We start from the raw sequence: 17,946 nt of genomic DNA, 5'->3' as shown, positions 1-17,946 counted from the left end.
TTTGGTGCCATCACAGACTGACAGTTTTCCAGCTGTGACAAAATTTCTCTCCACTTACCAAACCTGATCCTGAAGAGTCTTACCATACTGGGGCTTAAAACATTAAATGCAAGAAAATATTTTGCCTCACGAAGACATTTCTCCTGTAAGTGAAGTTTAACAGATCTCTGCAGATTACAATCAAACAAAACTTTTCTCATCTAAGAAAATTGGATTCGCATTCTCCACCACCTACTCTTTGGCATAGTAGTCTTTTTTAGTCTCTTCTTCTGTCTTCTATCTCCTCCTTAGGCCATGTTTGCCAGCTACGTCCCTGAAATCATAGAGTTAATAGGAAACCGCAAGAAATATGGTGGTACCTATAGTGCGGTTAATGGGAGAAAGTAAGTATTCCTGATGGTTCTGCTGTTTTTATGTGTGCGGTAGAACCCTCTCTGCATGCTTTTTTTTTCTTTTTTCTGTTCCATGCATGTAGGCCATGTTTGCTCGCTACGTGCCAGAAATTGCTGCTCTCATCCTTAATCGGAAGAAATACGGAGGGAGTTATAACTCGACACGAGGCAGAAAGTAAGTTGAAATCCAGACAAGGTGTGGTTGTGTGACTAAAGTGCACCCCCTGTTGTAAGTTTATATGACATTGGGGGTTGGTTAACTTGACATTTGATATTAGTAAAAATAGTAAAAACGAGTTAGATCAAGTCACACAGCGTGACTGGAGACCTTGGCCATTAAGACACACATGTTCATGCCCCTTCACTCTTGCTTATACTCTTCCTCTGCCTACCCTTTTTCTGAATCTACCTCTATCTTTCCTTCATTCAATTCTTTCCTTAAGTCATCCATGTGCTGTTCATTTTCTTTCTTTGTCCTTGAGACATCCTGTGCTGCGCTATAATTTAATTTGGAAAAAAGAGCTTTCATGACTGCTACACTTTTTTGACCTGCAACATGTTAACCTGTGGTTCTTCTATGTAATATGAATGAATGTCCAACGCATCTATAAAGGGGTTAAGCATAAAAAAGGTCATTAAGAAGAAGCAAAGAGTCATGAAATCCCTACTATCCACTTTTAAAGGATTTTCCCACGAGATCATAGAAGGACTGAAACATCTGCAAGTGCATTATTATTGGTGGTCTTATCAAGCATCATCAATCTCAATGACCATTGCAAGATATAATTTATTTTACCTTATTTTTACTTTTTGTTTTATTTTGCTTGAGTTAGTTCTGCATGTTTTACACCTTTTCCTCAGCTGCATCATATCTGGGATGTTCTTTATGACCTGCCGTCTCATGGCTTTTCATTACCTGCAAACCGATGAAAAAGCCCTAATCGCTATCGTTTGTCACTGCTGTAGCACATTGCATCATCCGTGCTTGACATTTCTCTGGCCCTGATCTTCAGTCAGCTCCCACACCCTTGAATGCTGGATGCCTCGCTCCCATTGGAGGCTCTCAATTGCTTTTTGCTTGCTCTTGCCTGCTTGATCCGTTTGTCTCTTGTATTTTGCTGTGTGCGTGGATTCGACTGTGAAGTTTGTGTGACACATTGGTCAGTTTACTAATTGTACAAGAGTACCACAATGCTTATTGTACATTACTCCTCTCTTCCCTTTGTGGCTCAAACCTAAGCCCGATCACACTATTGCGTATCTGCCATTCGTTTCAGTGGCGTAGAAAAACAATATAAAATAGGAATATAACACTCATGCTTTGCATAACTACACATTCAACATTATAGCATGCACAGTTTGATCACCAGATAAGCCATGTTGCCTCTGTCCAAACGTTTCAACACCAGACACCCTGCTGCTCTCCCAGGCCATATATTAATCATTTTAGCACCTCTGTTACAGAACTGATATATTAATTTAATCACGGCTTGAATAACTGCTCAGGCTACCCTATTCTGTCTGCGCTGATAAAGATTCACTCACTTTGGCATGCTAGATGCTTAAAACTGAAAGTGACAGCTTACTATACTTTATGATTAATTCTGCTCATAATTATCTGACCATTCGGAGGGCACTCTTAGGACATTAAATTTTTTTCCACATGGTCACTTGATACTTTAGTGTGAAGAAATAATTGAAAAGAGACAGTGATGTCATGGCAAACGTAACATATCCTGCCCTGATGCAACAGAAGGCAGTGAATTCAGCACCCCTTGATCCCAATAGACATATCCTATTCAGAGCAGGAGCTTCCCTTCATGAGGAAATTCCCTCATATTTAGACTGGCATAACATAGGTTTTTCAGGGGACCACCTTACGTGGCAAGACAGGAAACAGTCAAACAGCAGCGTTACTGATGTTTAGCACTAAAACTAACAGATGTGGTGTCTGTCCAGAACAGGTAGACTAGTCCTCTTCTTTTTCTCTCTATTCTGCTAATTGTCTATGCTATCATCTTGCCTTTTCTCTACCTTTCTTTCACTCTTCCTTGTTGCTCCCATCAGTTTCAGTTATTCTTTTCAGTAGGGGGACAGTCTGTAGAGTCAGCAGTACAATAGTGCTTTAAGGGGGAAAAAATGCCTTTGTTCTGTAACATTCGCCTGTCACTGAGATAAGTGATGAAATGTTGTGTTTAGCTAGTGACTTCAGCCCTCACTCGCAGAAGGGTGCTGAGTGAAACCCTTGTCAAAATTGAGGATCATTTCCCCCTCTCACTTTATTTTTCTCCCTCTGCATCCTTTTGCTTTGGTCAGACACATGGTAACAATCATAAAATACCCACAAAACATGCAAACTCTGAGTTTTGCAGAACTAATTTAGATACGTTTACGAATAAGCTATTATCAAAAATTGGTTTGTCATGTGGCTTTCTGGTAGTGCCTAGATTTTAGTGCATTACCATTTAGCAGCTGTTGACACATGAAAAGCAAAATGGAAATGAGATCAGCAGATTATTGTAATTGACTGATTATAGAGCTTTCAATTGATGAGATCATGATACATTTTAAATTAATTTAAATACAACCAGTATTTCACCTCTGCTGCCATTTAAAACAAACCTTTAAGGCTATTTGGAAGCTGAAGGGTTGGATCCACTTTTGATTTATGTTTAATGTTAGCTTTGGTTAAAATTCTTTTTGCAGTGTAGCATACACCCATGAGCACAGTGACAGCTCGTACGTTGATGTAGTAATGACCAGGGTTATGTTCTGTTGGCACCAACTGTACTCAGGGCTCTGTGGTTTCCATTATGACTCTATAGTTTCCATTAGACCCGACTTCAGCCAAGGGCTTGGCACAGAAACTGATTTTAACCCTGGCTGAACCCTGTCAAGAGACCTTTTGGAAAAATGAAAAAGAAAAGGGTTAGCCATTTTAAGTGTGCAGACCCAGACATAGTCACACTGGATGAAAAGAGAAAGGCCTTCCATCTTTGAGTATTTAGGAAAGAAGTGTCACTAAACAATGTCTCTGTTTCCTGAAAGGGGGTTGAAAACTTAACATGGAGTAAAAGTTAAAAATTGCAACATTTTCATGATTGGGTTTGCAGAAATTTTCATCACTGACTTAAGGATAAGAGCAGTAGCAATTGAGTGACCTCTGTTGCTGATGTTTGAGCTCTCTGCTTTTTCTTTCCGTGTTCTATGTTTCCCCCAAGGACATCCTGGGATGTTGTCAGTGTGCATGTTTTGTGTGCACACACAGTGATACCCTGTTGCATTTCATATTTTTGTGCTGCTTGTTTTTTGTTTTCTTTCAAGTTTCTAGATTGTTTTACTGCATTTTGTTGTAAAGAATGTGTCAACAATATGCTTTTTTTGATTTAATTTCATATTTTTATACTAAGGCAGTGCCTTGTCAAAAGTATCTATGAACTTTATTACATAACAATTGCAACCTTCAGTGTATTTTATTGGGATCTTATGTGATAGACCAACATAAAGTTTTGCTTAATTTTGAGGTAAAGAGGTGTGTTTTTACCCAAATTAAAAACTGCAAAATGCAGCTTACATTTGAATATAAGCCCCCTGAGTGAATACTTTGCGGGAGCACCTTTTGCCGCAATTACAGCTTGAAGGGATATGCTTCTCCTTGCTTTGCACAACTAGAGACTGAAATTGTTGTCCTTTTCTCTTCCCAAATAACGTCAGCTCATCCAGAGATGGAGAGTGTGCAAAAAACCTATATTAACATTTTATTACAAATTCTGAAACAGATTTAATTCTGTCATTTTTGTGGGTCGTTCTAACATTAATATGCTATACTCTAAACCATGTCATTTTAGCTCTGGCTGTATGTGTAGTGTTTAGGGATTTGCTTAGCTAGTGTTGTAGCACACCAAGTGCTTTGGATGTGGATCAAAAAGTTTAATTTTGGTCTTATTTGATCATCTCATCTTCTTCCATACATTTGCTGTAACAGGACTTGTTAAGGATATCTTTCAGCAGTGGCTTTTTCTTGCCACGTTACCATATAGGCTAGATTCTCGCACCAGACTCTCCCACCTGAATTGTGGATATCTGATGGTCCTCCAGAGATGCAAGATTTGCCTCTTGGCCGCTTCTCTGATTAATGCTCTCCTTGTCTGGTCTGTCAGTTTAGGTGAACTGCCATGTTTTTGCATGTTTTGTCTCACTCTTTCTATTTTCTAATGACGGGTTCAACAGTGCTCTGTGAAATGTTTGATGTATAACATAATCCATGTTTAAACTTCTTTATGGCTTTCTCCCTGACCTGATGTGTTTGTTTGTTTACTGATATTCTCTACAAGCCTCTGATGTCTTCACAAAACTGCAGGATATGTGCTTAGATAAATTAAGCAAAGATGGACTCTATTTACTAATTAGATGACTTCTGAAGGCAATGTGACTGAATATGAATGACTGCTTTTCAGATTTTTAGTAATAGCAATAAACAACATTAAGGTTTGCAGTTTTATTGTGACAAAATGTAAAAGTTTAGGATTACTTTTGCAAGGCACTGTCCAGAACAAATTCAGCTAAATTGCAAATTATATGTCAACTAGATGGGAATAAAGTTGTTTGTTGAGCAAAAAATATATTATACATTCCTACCTTATAGACTATGCATTGTACATGTATAAGACCAGATGTTTTGTATTGTAATTAATGCCACCTTTTGGAAAAAGAAGGGTCAAAAATAGGACACTATGAATGACCTATGTGAAGTTAATATTTACATCTTAAGTGTTTAAATGGTGGTTTAATTGTGGAAAAAATTTTTTTTATATATGGAGAAATAATGTCTAATTTATCAGCTAATCCTAGTCAGGGAAAAACAGCAGGAAATGCTGTATATATGAATAGATGCTTATTGCAAGTGTCCTTTACATTAATCTAGTCTTCACATCTTTTCTTTCAGTGGAGTCTTTGAAATTGATAACCTTGTGCTCAGCCACATAATACTCCTGTGTAGTTTTTCTAACCTATCGAGGGGTATCTAGTTGCTCAAGTAGACAAACACTACTTATTTTTATTTTTTACATTTTCAATGAGAAACACCCTGTGCCAGATAATACTAGCTTCTCACAGACATCTCAACTCATCAGCTTGTGAGACCACACAGTTGTCTTTATATCTGCTTTGGCCAAGCATTCGAACATGGCTGCTCATGAGATTTTGGTAAAGGTCAAAGGCGACATTATGTCCTGCAACATCTGAAAACTTCTTCATTCTCTTAATATGGCTGTCACGTTGCTTTGCCAAGTCCGCTTCAATTCAGGCCAGGAGAGCACTTAGTGACCTCGACTGTGGTTTTCTTTTAACACGACTAAATATATTTTTCTTTCAACAGGCCAGATGGAGTAAGACTTCAGTAATTTTCTGTCCAGTTTTAAGTCTTAACTTTAAGGTTAATATCTTCCCCAGAGCTTCCTTTTTTGTCAATAGAGCATTACAGTAGATGGAAAGGTGATACAATTTTTAAAAAAGTGCAATGGTATGACCGCAAAATTATTTTCTTGAATTTTATTTTAGGATAAATTAACTTAATACAGATCATGTTATGCCTACATACACAGCAGTTAAACTAAAGTGGTTTAATAGTCTCCTGGCACATCAAGCAGTGGATAAGACCATTGTCATGACACGGGCTGCTGAACAGGTCTCCATAAAATACTTAGTGTCTGCTGCAGGTCTAGACAAATCCTCCTCAATATAAGGAGTGGATTCCACTGAATAATATGTAACAGTCAGACTTTACATTTGATAGTTTACCTAAACTTTGGCAAAGTAGCCTATAACAGTGCAAATTAAGTTTAAAAAGCGACTTACGTTTCCATTTGTGTACTTGAGGCATGATGTAAAAAGTTGTAACTCTATGCACACACTTTCTAAAACTTTCATTATAGATTATAAAATAACAGGTTACATTTTTTTTTACTCCTGTTTTATCTTTGGACCTGATGAGCAGCAGTCCATCCAGGTGCACAGACCCTATGTTTCATAAAATAAAAGCAAAAAGGCTGTGACACTGTTTATTATCTTGTTGTGTTTGATGGCACATCTAAAACGCTGTTTTATGTGCATATAAATTTGATGAAATGAAGCGCATTTTGTGTAAAAACCAGGCCCTGTCATGCATATAAAGTATGCATGTCACTTTTGATGGGCCCCCAATTTGTAGATTACAAATTACCCTTGATATGTTACTTTTGACGAAAAGTTATTTGTTTTCCATACTTAATGGCTGCCCAACTATCTGTGTATATAAGTTATATAAATTATAAAGAAGCTATGAGTGCCTCAGAGTAGTTAAGTAATTATCAGCTGAATTAGTCAGAAAATGGGTTTGTCTTCCCTGTCAATGAAGTTATTAAAATATTTGGCATCGTTACAAACAGAGCTTTTGCATAGCCTAGCATTAGATTCAGTGATGTTATTATTGTGTCATTGCTGCAAGGTTTGAGGAACACTCACTTTAATAACTTAGCAGTGTTGCATGCTGTGGCTCTCAGAGTTTTCTTTGGAGGAAAAGAAACTTGCCCCTTAGCCTAGGCAACAGTTGAAGGGTGTGCACACTTATGCAGTCATGTTGCAGAAAACGATTTGAATTTATTTGTCATGGTCTCGTTTTGGCACAAAAACCAAAATAAAACCATAATATATGGTAACTTTAAATTGTGGTGCTCCTGGCAAGAAATCTTCTGAAATTTCAAAATTATCCCTGCCAGCCTGGTATAGCTGGAGATCAAATCATTGTAGTATTGGATCTGAAAACACGAGTTAGATACACAAAGTGTGCCTTTTACATTCAGTTGTAGGGTCATCTTAAAGTTAACAAACAGAAATAGTAAGCATCGAGACTTCTAAAAGTCAAATGTATTAAGAATAAAAATATGTAAGTATTTTGAACACACTTCTATGTGTTCAAAATACTTACATATTTTTATTCTTAATAAATTTGCCAAACAATTATTTTTGTTTTCTGTGTGCAAATTGTTTAGGAAAGGAACACATTAAATATCTCTAGGAGTCTGAAACATACTTGAACGCTTTTCTTTAAAGAAAATACAGTAGCATTCACATGAAGCTATTTGACATTTTTGAGATACGAGTTGTTTATAGATAATCTTGCTTTTTTTTCTAGGTCTCGCTCTAAATGGCTGCTTGTGGGAAATTTAATTTGTTTCATTTAGATAAAAACACTCAGTCTGTTTTTTATTGCAGATAAGATATTTACTGTGTAATTTGCACTGTTTTTACTAAACAAAATAATTTCAAGCTGTAATTTGAAGCTGTAATTGTGGTTACTGATACCTGTTACACAGATTGACATTACAGCTCTTAGATCAGTGACACAAAATTTACTTATCTATAGCAAAATAAGTTCAGACCTTGCAACAATGAATATCTATACTAACCACTGTTAAAAAAAAAAAAAAAAAAGAAAAATCACTTGATTACAGGGTGCTTAGAGGACAAACAGGGACATAACCTTAACCCCAAGAACCGTCTTAAACTAACCCATCTCCCCTTTGGCTGTAATCAGCTCTGCACGCTTTCTGTCAGATTCCCCAGTCATAATGCGGTGCTGAATGCTTCCAAGGGGCTGTCAAATCCTCTGTGGTCCTGTTTAGAGTTTGTGTCAACCACAGGACTTTGAATCATTTTGAGAGTTTTAGTAATGCTCTGTATAAAAGCATGGGTTTATTGATGTATACGCCTGTCTTTGTAAAGATCATTTGTGCTCACAAAGAGCTGGTTTGGCCAAAGGGACAGTTTTTATATTGAGAACGGATGATAGTCCAACCACTGTGGGATGTGTGATTGTATCATAGATTTTCTGTAGTGGTGCAGAGTTAAGTGTTTGATTGCACTGAATTTAAGCGTTTCCTTTAAATGGGGGGGGGATTCACTCACATGGCAAAACAGATATAATTCAGTTACTGGTTTGCTTTGAAAATGCATTTCTTAATATGTCTGTGAAGGTCTTTTTTTCACTTTCTATTTGAGCTAATGTTGTACTGCTTTGGTTTGTCTGATTATGTTTGGGAGACATGCCAGTGTCTGCAGTGATTTATGTTGCCCACTCAAGAAGATGTCTCCCCCACTTTCAGGCACATTGTGGTCTGTGGTCATATTACCCTCGAAAGTGTCTCCAACTTCCTCAAAGACTTCCTACACAAGGACAGGGATGATGTCAATGTAGAAATTGTTTTTCTCCATAAGTAAGTTAATCTTTTCCTTTGTTAAATATGTATGGCAGTGCCGAACTTGTGCTTTATAGATGGTTGTCCTCACATTTCTAACCCTTCTCCTTTTTTCTTTGCATGATAGTATTTCCCCTAATCTTGAGCTGGAAGCCTTGTTCAAACGCCATTTTACTCAAGTTGAGTTCTACCAGGGATCTGTTCTCAACCCTCATGATTTGGCCCGAGTGAAGGTATTGTTGCTGATGCAAACCCTAAAATAATAATAATCCCCAGACAGGCTCAGTTGATATTTTTAGTTAATTGAATTTAGAAAATAAAGAGCATTCATTTTTCAGGCCATCAAACTTTGGAAAAAGTATGTTGTGGCAAATATTACCATCCTATTAAAAAATAGATACTAATGGAAACAGAAGGCAGGATATGAAAAATGTATTTTGTTGGTGGCAGTTGTGTTTTAAAAGGTTCTTTCCACATAGATCGAGTCAGCGGATGCCTGCCTGATTCTGGCTAACAAATATTGTGCAGATCCTGACGCTGAAGACGCTTCTAACATCATGAGGTATAACAACCTACTGAAATTAATAGGAAGTGAGTTGTTGCTGTGTTAGATGTTGAATGTTTCTTGTTGTTTTTCAAGGGTCATATCCATCAAGAATTACCATCCCAAGATCAGAATAATAACACAGATGCTACAGTATCACAATAAGGTAAGTGTTAAAGCACTTTGTGATATATTAGAATTCATTATGCTAATCATGTGCTCCACGCTACTGTACAACGCATTAAAATCATGACAATAACCAATTTTCAACAATGGCCAATTAAAAGAAAAATGTTTGGCGAATTTGCAGCAAAAGCAGCAAAGTAGTGTTTTTAAAGCAACAGTACACTTCCTGGCATGATAAATAGCCTGTTGAGTGTAATTAATAACACTAAGGCCTGCAGTTTTTACTACATCAAAAGTTTAAACTACTGCTGGGGTGCATTGAAAAATCTTAATTAATTAATTAGAAGCTGTGCACTTATTTAAGCTTAAATCATTGCTTCAAATAGAGATATGAAAATCCTTGAACCGCCAATTTAATGTGGTGGAGGGGTTTGAGTGCTCAAATGATCCTAGAGGCTACGTTGTCTGGGGCTTAAATGCTCCTGGTAGGGTCTCCCATGGCATACAGGCTCTAGGTGACGGGTCAGACAAAGAGCGGTTCAAGAATCCTTCATGAGGACTAGTACATCGAGGCACGTGACATCGCCTCACAAAGACCCTCTTCCTTCTTGAACTGCCACCTTGGTGGAGGGGTTCGATTGCTTGGAGGCTAAGTTGGTCTGGGGAAATCCACTGGTTTGAGGACCAGAGGATTTTGTCTCTGCTTTTTGTAGATGACATGGTTCTGCTGTCTCCCATTGGCTGAGACCAATCAAGTGTGAACCAGCAGAGATGAGGATCATCTCCTCAAGTCCAAGGTCATGGTTCATGACTAGAAAAAAGTGGTCCCACCCTGGAGCCAGGCCGGGACTCGCCAGAGAGCGCCTGGTGGCCGGGTTGCTCCTCGCGGGACCCGGCCGGGCCAAGCCCGAACGAGAGACGCGAAGCCATTCCCCAGTGGGCCCATGAGGGACCGGTGCAAAGAGGATTGGGTGGCGGACGAAGGTGGAGACCTCAGCGGCCCGATCCCTGGATGCTTAGGCTGGCTCTAGGGACGTGGAATGTCACCTCGCTGGGGGGAAGGAGCCTGAGCTTGTGCGGGAGGTCGAGAGATATCGACTAGAAATAGTCGGGCTCACCTCCACGCACAGCGTGGGCTCTGGAACCCATCTCCTCGAGAGGGGCTGGACTTTCAACGCCTCGTGTTGGGGTTTACCCCAGTGGATGAGAGGGTCGCATCCCTGTATATGTGTACTGAAACAGTGCTCATCTTTGTGGCTGGCAAGCAGCATTTACATGCATTACTGCCACCTACTGTGCTGGACTGTGTGCATCAGTGTTATTGTTGGGCTGGAAATTAATGAAATGAGAACCCTGTGATTAAATACATTTTTTAAGGCTTTTCTGTTTTTAATTACGGAAATTAACACGTTATGGTCTCAATAAGTCTAAATCTATATTTTGTCCTTTTTCTTGGCTACATACATTTCTAAAACCAACACTGAATCTTTTCATTAATATTTTTATCATAGATAAAAAAATTGTTTTTTTTTGAAAAGCTGACTTATTTGTACACAAACCACTTATCTGGTTCTGAGTCGCGAGGTCACCATTCTCAGCAGAGACAGCCAGACTTTCCTCTCTCCAGACACCTCCTCTAGCTCCTCTGGGCAAAGCCTGAGACCAGCCAAAAAACATAGTCTCCTCAAGGGAGGTTCCTCCTGGATGGCTGAGCTCCTCACCCTTTCTCTAAGGGAGTGCCCTACCACCCTATAGAGGAAGCTCACTTTATAGGTGAGGGTAGGAGGGTAGACCGACCAGTAAATTGAGAGCCTTTAGGCTGAGACCTCTCTTCACCACAACAGACCTGCACAACTCCTTCAATACTGCAGCAGCTGCACTGATCTGCATGTCGATCTCCTGCTCGATTCTCCCCTTGCCCATGAACAAGAAAGACCGAGAGATTTTTAAACTCCTCCACTTGAGACAATGACTCCCCTCCAATTTGGAGAGAGCAAACCACTTTTTTCTAGTCATAAACCATGACCTAGGACTTGAGGAGTTGATCCTCATCTCTGCTGGTTCACACCTGACTGCTAACCACGGCAGCGCATGCTGTTGGTCTCAGCCAATGGGAGACAGCAGAACCATGTCATCTGCAAAAAGCAGAGACAAAATCCTCTGGTCTCCAATCCAGTGGATTTCCCCAGACCAACTTAGCCTCCAAGCAATCGAACCCCTCCACCAAGGTGGCAGTTCAAGAAGGAAGAGGGTCTTTGTGAACACGTTCATGATGAGGGTAGGAATGTAGACCGACCAGTAAATCGGTCTGCACTGTATGTGCTAAATCTGGCACATTTTTATAAAATAAAGGATTTCATTCTAGATTAATGTGCATTGTCCCTTTAATAGAGACAAATAATATATAAAATGTTCTAATTTTCATACAATTTTTTTTCACCACTTAATGCCTAGATTGCAATGGAAATTACAGCTTTGTGCTGTTTTGAGTTGGCTAATCAGCTGCTAACCCCATGTGTGCTTTGTATTTTCATATAAATTAAGAAGTTAATACATGATGAGAGGGTTTGCTACTGTTTAACAGACCAAGTTTTTTTTAAATAAAATGTCAGTTTTCTAGCTGTCAGTGGAGTCAAACATTAAACTGATCGTATAAATGTGCAGATTGTATCAACCTTTCTGGCAAAGTGAACTATGGTCTTTTTTGTTCCATGACCTTTCTGCCTCTCCTGCTCTGAAGGCTCATCTGCTGAATATTCCCAGCTGGAACTGGAAGGAAGGTGATGATGCTATATGCCTGGCCGAGCTGAAGGCCGGCTTCATTGCCCAGAGCTGTCTGGCTCAGGGACTGTCAACCATGCTGGCCAATCTCTTCTCCATGAGGTCCTTCATTGAGGTAACTCAGATGAACAGATTTACTCACCCTGTCTATCCATCTGAATGGACTAGAGTAGTGCAGATGAGGGGATTTGCAGCATTCTGGAGATGATTTTTGTCCGTGATTGAAGACGGGGTTAAAACAAGCACTGTTTGTGTCCTATCTGGTGACAGATGGGTCAGATCTGTGGGAACTCCACCATCCTTGTGCAGATAAAGGCTTTCATTGGTCTGTTTACAGTCATTTTGGCATGTTATGTTTTTTGTGACAACTCATCTGGAATTTGTTTCTGTGGCCTAACACTGAGGTGGTTGCTTCTATAAAAGACCTGTTTTCATGTCATAAAGATGATGGATCAGCTAATAATGACCAGGCTGATGCTTTGCAGGAGACCATCTGCAGACCACATTGGACAGATGTTGGAAAAGAAACACTGCTGCTTTCTTACTTTTCAAATAAAAAAATAAAAAAACACACACATGAGATTTCCATGCTTTTTTCTCAGATTGAGGAAGACACATGGCAGAAGTATTACCTTGAAGGAGTGGCTAATGAGATGTACACAGAGTATTTGTCCAGTGCCTTTGCAGGCCTCTCCTTCCCCACTGTGTGTGAGTAAGTATCAGTCCATGCTAGAAGGTATTTTTTGATCTAAATGAAAACAGACATGTGTTGCTTGGAAACATTTGTCATCTGCTTTTGAACATTTCTTCTCTAATGAAGTGTTTTTGTTTTCCAGGCTGTGTTATGTGAAGTTGAAGCTGTTGCTCATTGCCATTGAATACAAGTCTGAGCAGAGAGAGAGCAGGTTTGTGAAGGGAATCTTTCTGTCACATCTGTGTGGTAACAGTGAACTATATTTCGACACAATCACTTGATTTTTTTTATCATGATGTGTCTGCAGACTTAATGAAACTGATTTTAAAAATGTTTGAGTGCTAGCAAACACGTACAGGATTATTTATCAAAGTAAGCAGCTTAGTTAATTAGGAAATGAAGATTCAGAGGTAAAGTGTTAGGAACTCAGGCAGAAATCACTCACTTTGTGTGTATACTTTCCTGGGAAAGTATTCATACCCCTTGAACATCATCACATTTTGCACCTTTGTGTGTTAGAATCTCCCAGGCACATTCTGGACCAAAATCTAATTAAAATCTGTGGCAAGACAGAGAATTGAAAACTGATGTTCCCAGATACTCTTCATCCAATCTAACTAAGCTTTAACAATTTTGCAAAGAGGGATGGGCTAAGATGTGTCACTGTGTAGACTTGCAAATCTGAAATATTCTAAAAGACTTGTTGCTGCACTTAAAGCGAAATGTGGTTGTACAAATATTCACTGAATACAAACATTCAACTCCTGTCAGATTTGTATTTGTAAAATATTTTTAAACCTATTTATCATTTTACTCCACTTAACAATTATGCACTACTTTATGTTGGTTTCTTGCATGAAAGCCCAGAAAAGTACTTTGTAATTCATGGTTACAACATGATAGAATGTGAAATGTTTATGGGGTATGAATACTTTTGCAAGGTGCTGTATGTTTATGCTGCACAGTAATCATGGTTTTTCTTATTTTTTCTTTATAAAAATAATAAAAAATATGCCTCATTTTGTTTTGCATATTTTTGGTCATATTTTAATTTTAATACCATATAAATTAGTCGTTAGTGTACTTCAATTGCTTTGTTTCAGTTCTTTGAAACATAAAAGCCTTCATTAAATTTTACTTTCCATTTTTCATAAAAATATAATCTTATAATGCTACAATTCTTCTATAACTCATAATCAACCATATATACAGTGAAGCTCAGAATTATTCATACCCCTAGGATATTTTAATTAAACATTGTTTTCATTGAACCAATTGTTTTTCTGTTAGGAAATATGGCAGACATTTGTAAAAAGACAATAAAATAATGTAAAAAGAGTATTAATACAGAAATAAATTGGTTTGCATTTACATTTTCTGAAAGAAATTATACATCACAAATTGTTTAATATTCTTTTCAATTATCACTGGAATGATCTTTATTTGCATTACAGCAAACAAATTAATAAAATAATAAATAATTGCTGAACAGCTTTTTGCCTGATTCCATTGGTATTTTGATAATTTATCTTTGGTGATAATCTCCAAGTCTTTGAGTCTGGAAGGCCTCCTTGCCATCACCCTAATCTTTAGCTCCCTCCACAGATTCTTTGCCAGATCCAAGTCAAGGCTCTATCTAGCACACTCTAAAACATTAATATTTCTTTGGTAATATGAATTACCAGATGTTCATTTGGTGAAAGATTACTTTAAACTTAAAACTGCCAAACCTAGAAATAATTGTGAGCTTAGTTGTATTTCTTCATTTAATTTGCATTTTAAGGAACACATCATTGTGGTTGCATACAACAAGGAAGTGATTGGACTGGAATATTCTTTTTCTAATGAGTACGATCTGTAGATTTACATGACCAGTATGCTGCACATTCAATTTTCACATTGTGTCTCCTTTAAGTCTGTTTAATTACAACTAACTCTGCCTTAGTGTTTATCCCATGACAACACAAAGTGCTTTTTTTTTTTCTGGTTCCCTAATTGCCAAATCCTGCCCATCCTTCCCCATTTTGCCTGTGTGAAATAATTTTTTTTTTGTGCTCAGACAAAGCTACATGACAATGTGCATTTACAGAAATGCTCATTTTGACATTAGTACTTCATTTAATATTAGGATTCTAACATGACAAGATGTTTGCTTGTATTTCTTTCAAACAAATTTAGTTCAAAAACTACCCTTTACAGTGGTTTTCAAAGTACACACACCCCTGTTAAAATTAATTAAAGTTATTGTGTTTTTAAAAAGTTGACCATTATTAATCATTCCAGATGTTTTTCTTCTTAAGTTTGAATAACAAACAGAAAAAACAACTAAAAGACAAGCAAAGTTTATGGGTGTTAAAATGTTAAAACAAAACAAAAGGTTACAATAATCTGTATTAGTGCACTTCCTTAAACTTTGTTGAAGGATCTTTACATTCATTTTCAGCATTCTGTCATCTTTGATAGGAGTCTAGGAATATTTGGCAATATTTGCTAAAAAATAAAATCTCTCTTAATCTGCAACCGTCTAGCAGAATCTTTGTGTTTTTGGGTGACAACTGACTGGTATTTAGAATTGTTTATAATTTCCCCAAACTTGACTTTAAGGTTCAGTTCCATCTGAAAACAAATAAGGCCAGTTCATTATGCACAGTGTTTTGGAGAATTGTGGCCAAGAGATTTAAGTTTAATTTCATCAGACCATAAAACCTTCTCCTACAAGGTTATCAGAGATTTTGACCAGGACTTGACCTTTTCTTTGGAAGAAAATGCTTCTGTCTCTAATTCTGACTCTTTAGTCTTGGCAAATGCAGGAGAAGAATGAAGGAGATTGTCACAAGTAGAATAGAAACAATACTCACCAGACATTTCTGCTGCTCATTTAGCACTACTGTCAGGTTCCTTTCAGCCTCTTCGACCAGTTTTACATCATATTTTCAACTCTTTTTGAATGCTCAATTTTTGTGATGTCACTCTTGTCCAATATTTTCCCAAATTACAGAAAACAGCCTTCACTGTGTAATGGGATATACAGTATAATCTTAACTTATACCTTTGTACAATGTTCAGATTCACTTTTGCCTCTCTACAAATCATGGCGTTACCTAAAGGATGCAAATGAGCAAATGTCAGAAAGATCAGTTAAACATTATGACAGGTTAGTCCGTTTGACAATAATTGATGGTAACTGAACTATAAAAGACTAACATGTCAAATTATTTAAATTGTGCCCAAAGATGTGTCTCACGTCTCAAAACCAACTTTTGTTTTTATATTTTCCCTCTCTCAGATTTGTTGGTATTCAGTTGAATTAAAGGGGTTATATATCTCATTAAAATTTGAAAAAGTGTTGAATTGATTTATTATGATCTTTTTTTAAGTCCTAAAAACCTGTCCATTCAACATCATTGTGCACTTTTGAAAGCCACTGTACTGTATATTGAGTTTAATGACTCATGATCTACTTTTCTATATATTCTCAGGCCTTTCCTTGAACAACCTACACAATATGTGCCATCTTAACAGAACCTTTTCTATATATTATTTTCTTAAAGTAATCATAAAGTCATTTTTAGGTGCAAGGATTTCAGGATCGGACCTGCATCAAATGCTGCCATATAAGGACTATTTAGTGAATATGCAGAGAATTATGTAGCAACAGTTACATTATCCTCTTCTTTTTATGTCAATGATAATTGTTTGATTTGAGATTTTTTCTTGTTGTTTGCAGAAGCCGAAAGCGGTATGCCCTCTACCTTATCTTACTTCCAAAGTTCCACCCAATCTCCACCACTTTAAAGATTCTGACTTTGGGAGTTTCCCCCAAGGATATTTTTCCAAACGTTATCTCACAGGCCTCTTTTTTTCTGACTTTTTATGGTGTCCCTTGTGCTTAATGCACTAACTTCTTTGCAGGCAGAGAGAGAGAGGATAGATAAATTGGACATGTTTGTAGAAGTGCTGTTTCTTTGTCTTTGCTGTTGTCGGTGTACCAAGGCCAAACTCTCACCCTCTTCATATCTACCTCTATTTTGGTCTTTTTTCAGTTTTGTCCGTAACCTTTTTAATCGATTTGGGTTTGTTCACATTCAGTTCTTTTTTCAGTGTCGCTCAGTTGAAACCCTTTTTATGTGTGTTAGTTGTGAGAAGTTCAGCATCCCACCCATTGGTGTTTTTATATCAGTGTCAGAGCAGTACTTTGTGGTTCTTTGTTTCAGAATCAGGGATTTGTTTATATGCAAATATCTTAGATTGGAAATGGTGTTGATAAGCATTGATCTGTTGATGTTAATCTTTACATAAATTGACAGATTACACTGCTGTAAGCAATGGCTGACACAGCAGCATGTTTTTGTCTTTATGGATTTTAATACCAGCCTCACCTTAACCCTTTTTATTGATAAATGCAGGACTCTAGAAAAAAGCATGGAGCTGTTGAATTTGGATAGCATTAGATTTATCCAAACTTAACTTTTCAATTTACAAGCACCAAAATTCACATTTACATTCCATGACCCTCTCATATTCTGTGCTACTTGTGTATCCATCTGTGCATGATTGTGTGTCTGAGCACATGTGATTAACTTAGGAGTGAGATTTTTGTGAGTGAATGTGTATTTTGTTTTTTCCATGTGCATCTCAGCCACCGTGTACAGTCATGTTCATGCGTCTCTCGAGTAGATGTTTCTAAGTGAGGTCACTTCCTGTCAGTTTGGTGTTTGAGAAACAATCCAACTGCACAGAAGTTACTGCAACCGTCTGCATCTACGTACCTGTCCCTATACCTGTACTGCGGTGGCTATGCCTTTCTGTTTGATTACTGTCCTCTTCATGCTGTTTGGTAACTGCATGCTCCAACACAGTCACATAAGATGTTTGATGCGTGCGTTGTTGCTCACAATATGAGATTTTGAACTGATTTTTACCAGTTTGCACCTGGTTTCACAAAGATTTTATGGATTGTTACACCTGTAAAATCTCAGATTTGGGCAGCAATGTTTGTGGAGCTGTATTAGTTGAATTAGTTAATGTTCTTTTTACTAAATAGCATGCCAAGGATATTGCCTGTCTACTCCTCTGGGGGCCATCCAGTATGAGCGAATGATAGCAGATGTACTTTTGTAGACATGGGAAAGAACAATTTGATCTGCATGACTGGGCTAATATTATCACATTTGT

At 37.8% G+C, this 17,946-nt stretch overlaps 1 protein-coding gene across 19 annotated transcripts in view; it reads left to right on the top strand.

The window, feature by feature from the left end:
• The window catches only part of kcnma1a (potassium large conductance calcium-activated channel, subfamily M, alpha member 1a), a 230,144-nt gene that overhangs the window by 158,991 nt on the left and 53,207 nt on the right, over positions 1 to 17,946 (top strand). For all 19 annotated transcript variants that reach the window (XM_047352359.1, XM_047352356.1, XM_047352353.1 and 16 more), the window contains exons 9-16: positions 292 to 383; positions 8,534 to 8,644; positions 8,754 to 8,859; positions 9,106 to 9,188; positions 9,267 to 9,336; positions 12,037 to 12,192; positions 12,680 to 12,789; positions 12,914 to 12,982. In XM_047352359.1, coding sequence (XP_047208315.1) covers positions 292 to 383; positions 8,534 to 8,644; positions 8,754 to 8,859; positions 9,106 to 9,188; positions 9,267 to 9,336; positions 12,037 to 12,192; positions 12,680 to 12,789; positions 12,914 to 12,982 — 797 coding nt within the window. The remainder of the gene's footprint in view (positions 1 to 291; positions 384 to 8,533; positions 8,645 to 8,753; positions 8,860 to 9,105; positions 9,189 to 9,266; positions 9,337 to 12,036; positions 12,193 to 12,679; positions 12,790 to 12,913; positions 12,983 to 17,946) is intronic.

The sequence above is a fragment of the Girardinichthys multiradiatus genome, chromosome 22, assembly GCF_021462225.1.
Source record: "Girardinichthys multiradiatus isolate DD_20200921_A chromosome 22, DD_fGirMul_XY1, whole genome shotgun sequence".
NCBI classification, from domain to species: Eukaryota; Metazoa; Chordata; class Actinopteri; order Cyprinodontiformes; family Goodeidae; genus Girardinichthys; species Girardinichthys multiradiatus.
Note: the sequence above shows the minus strand (reverse complement) of the source record. Positions and strands in the feature narration are given on the sequence as shown.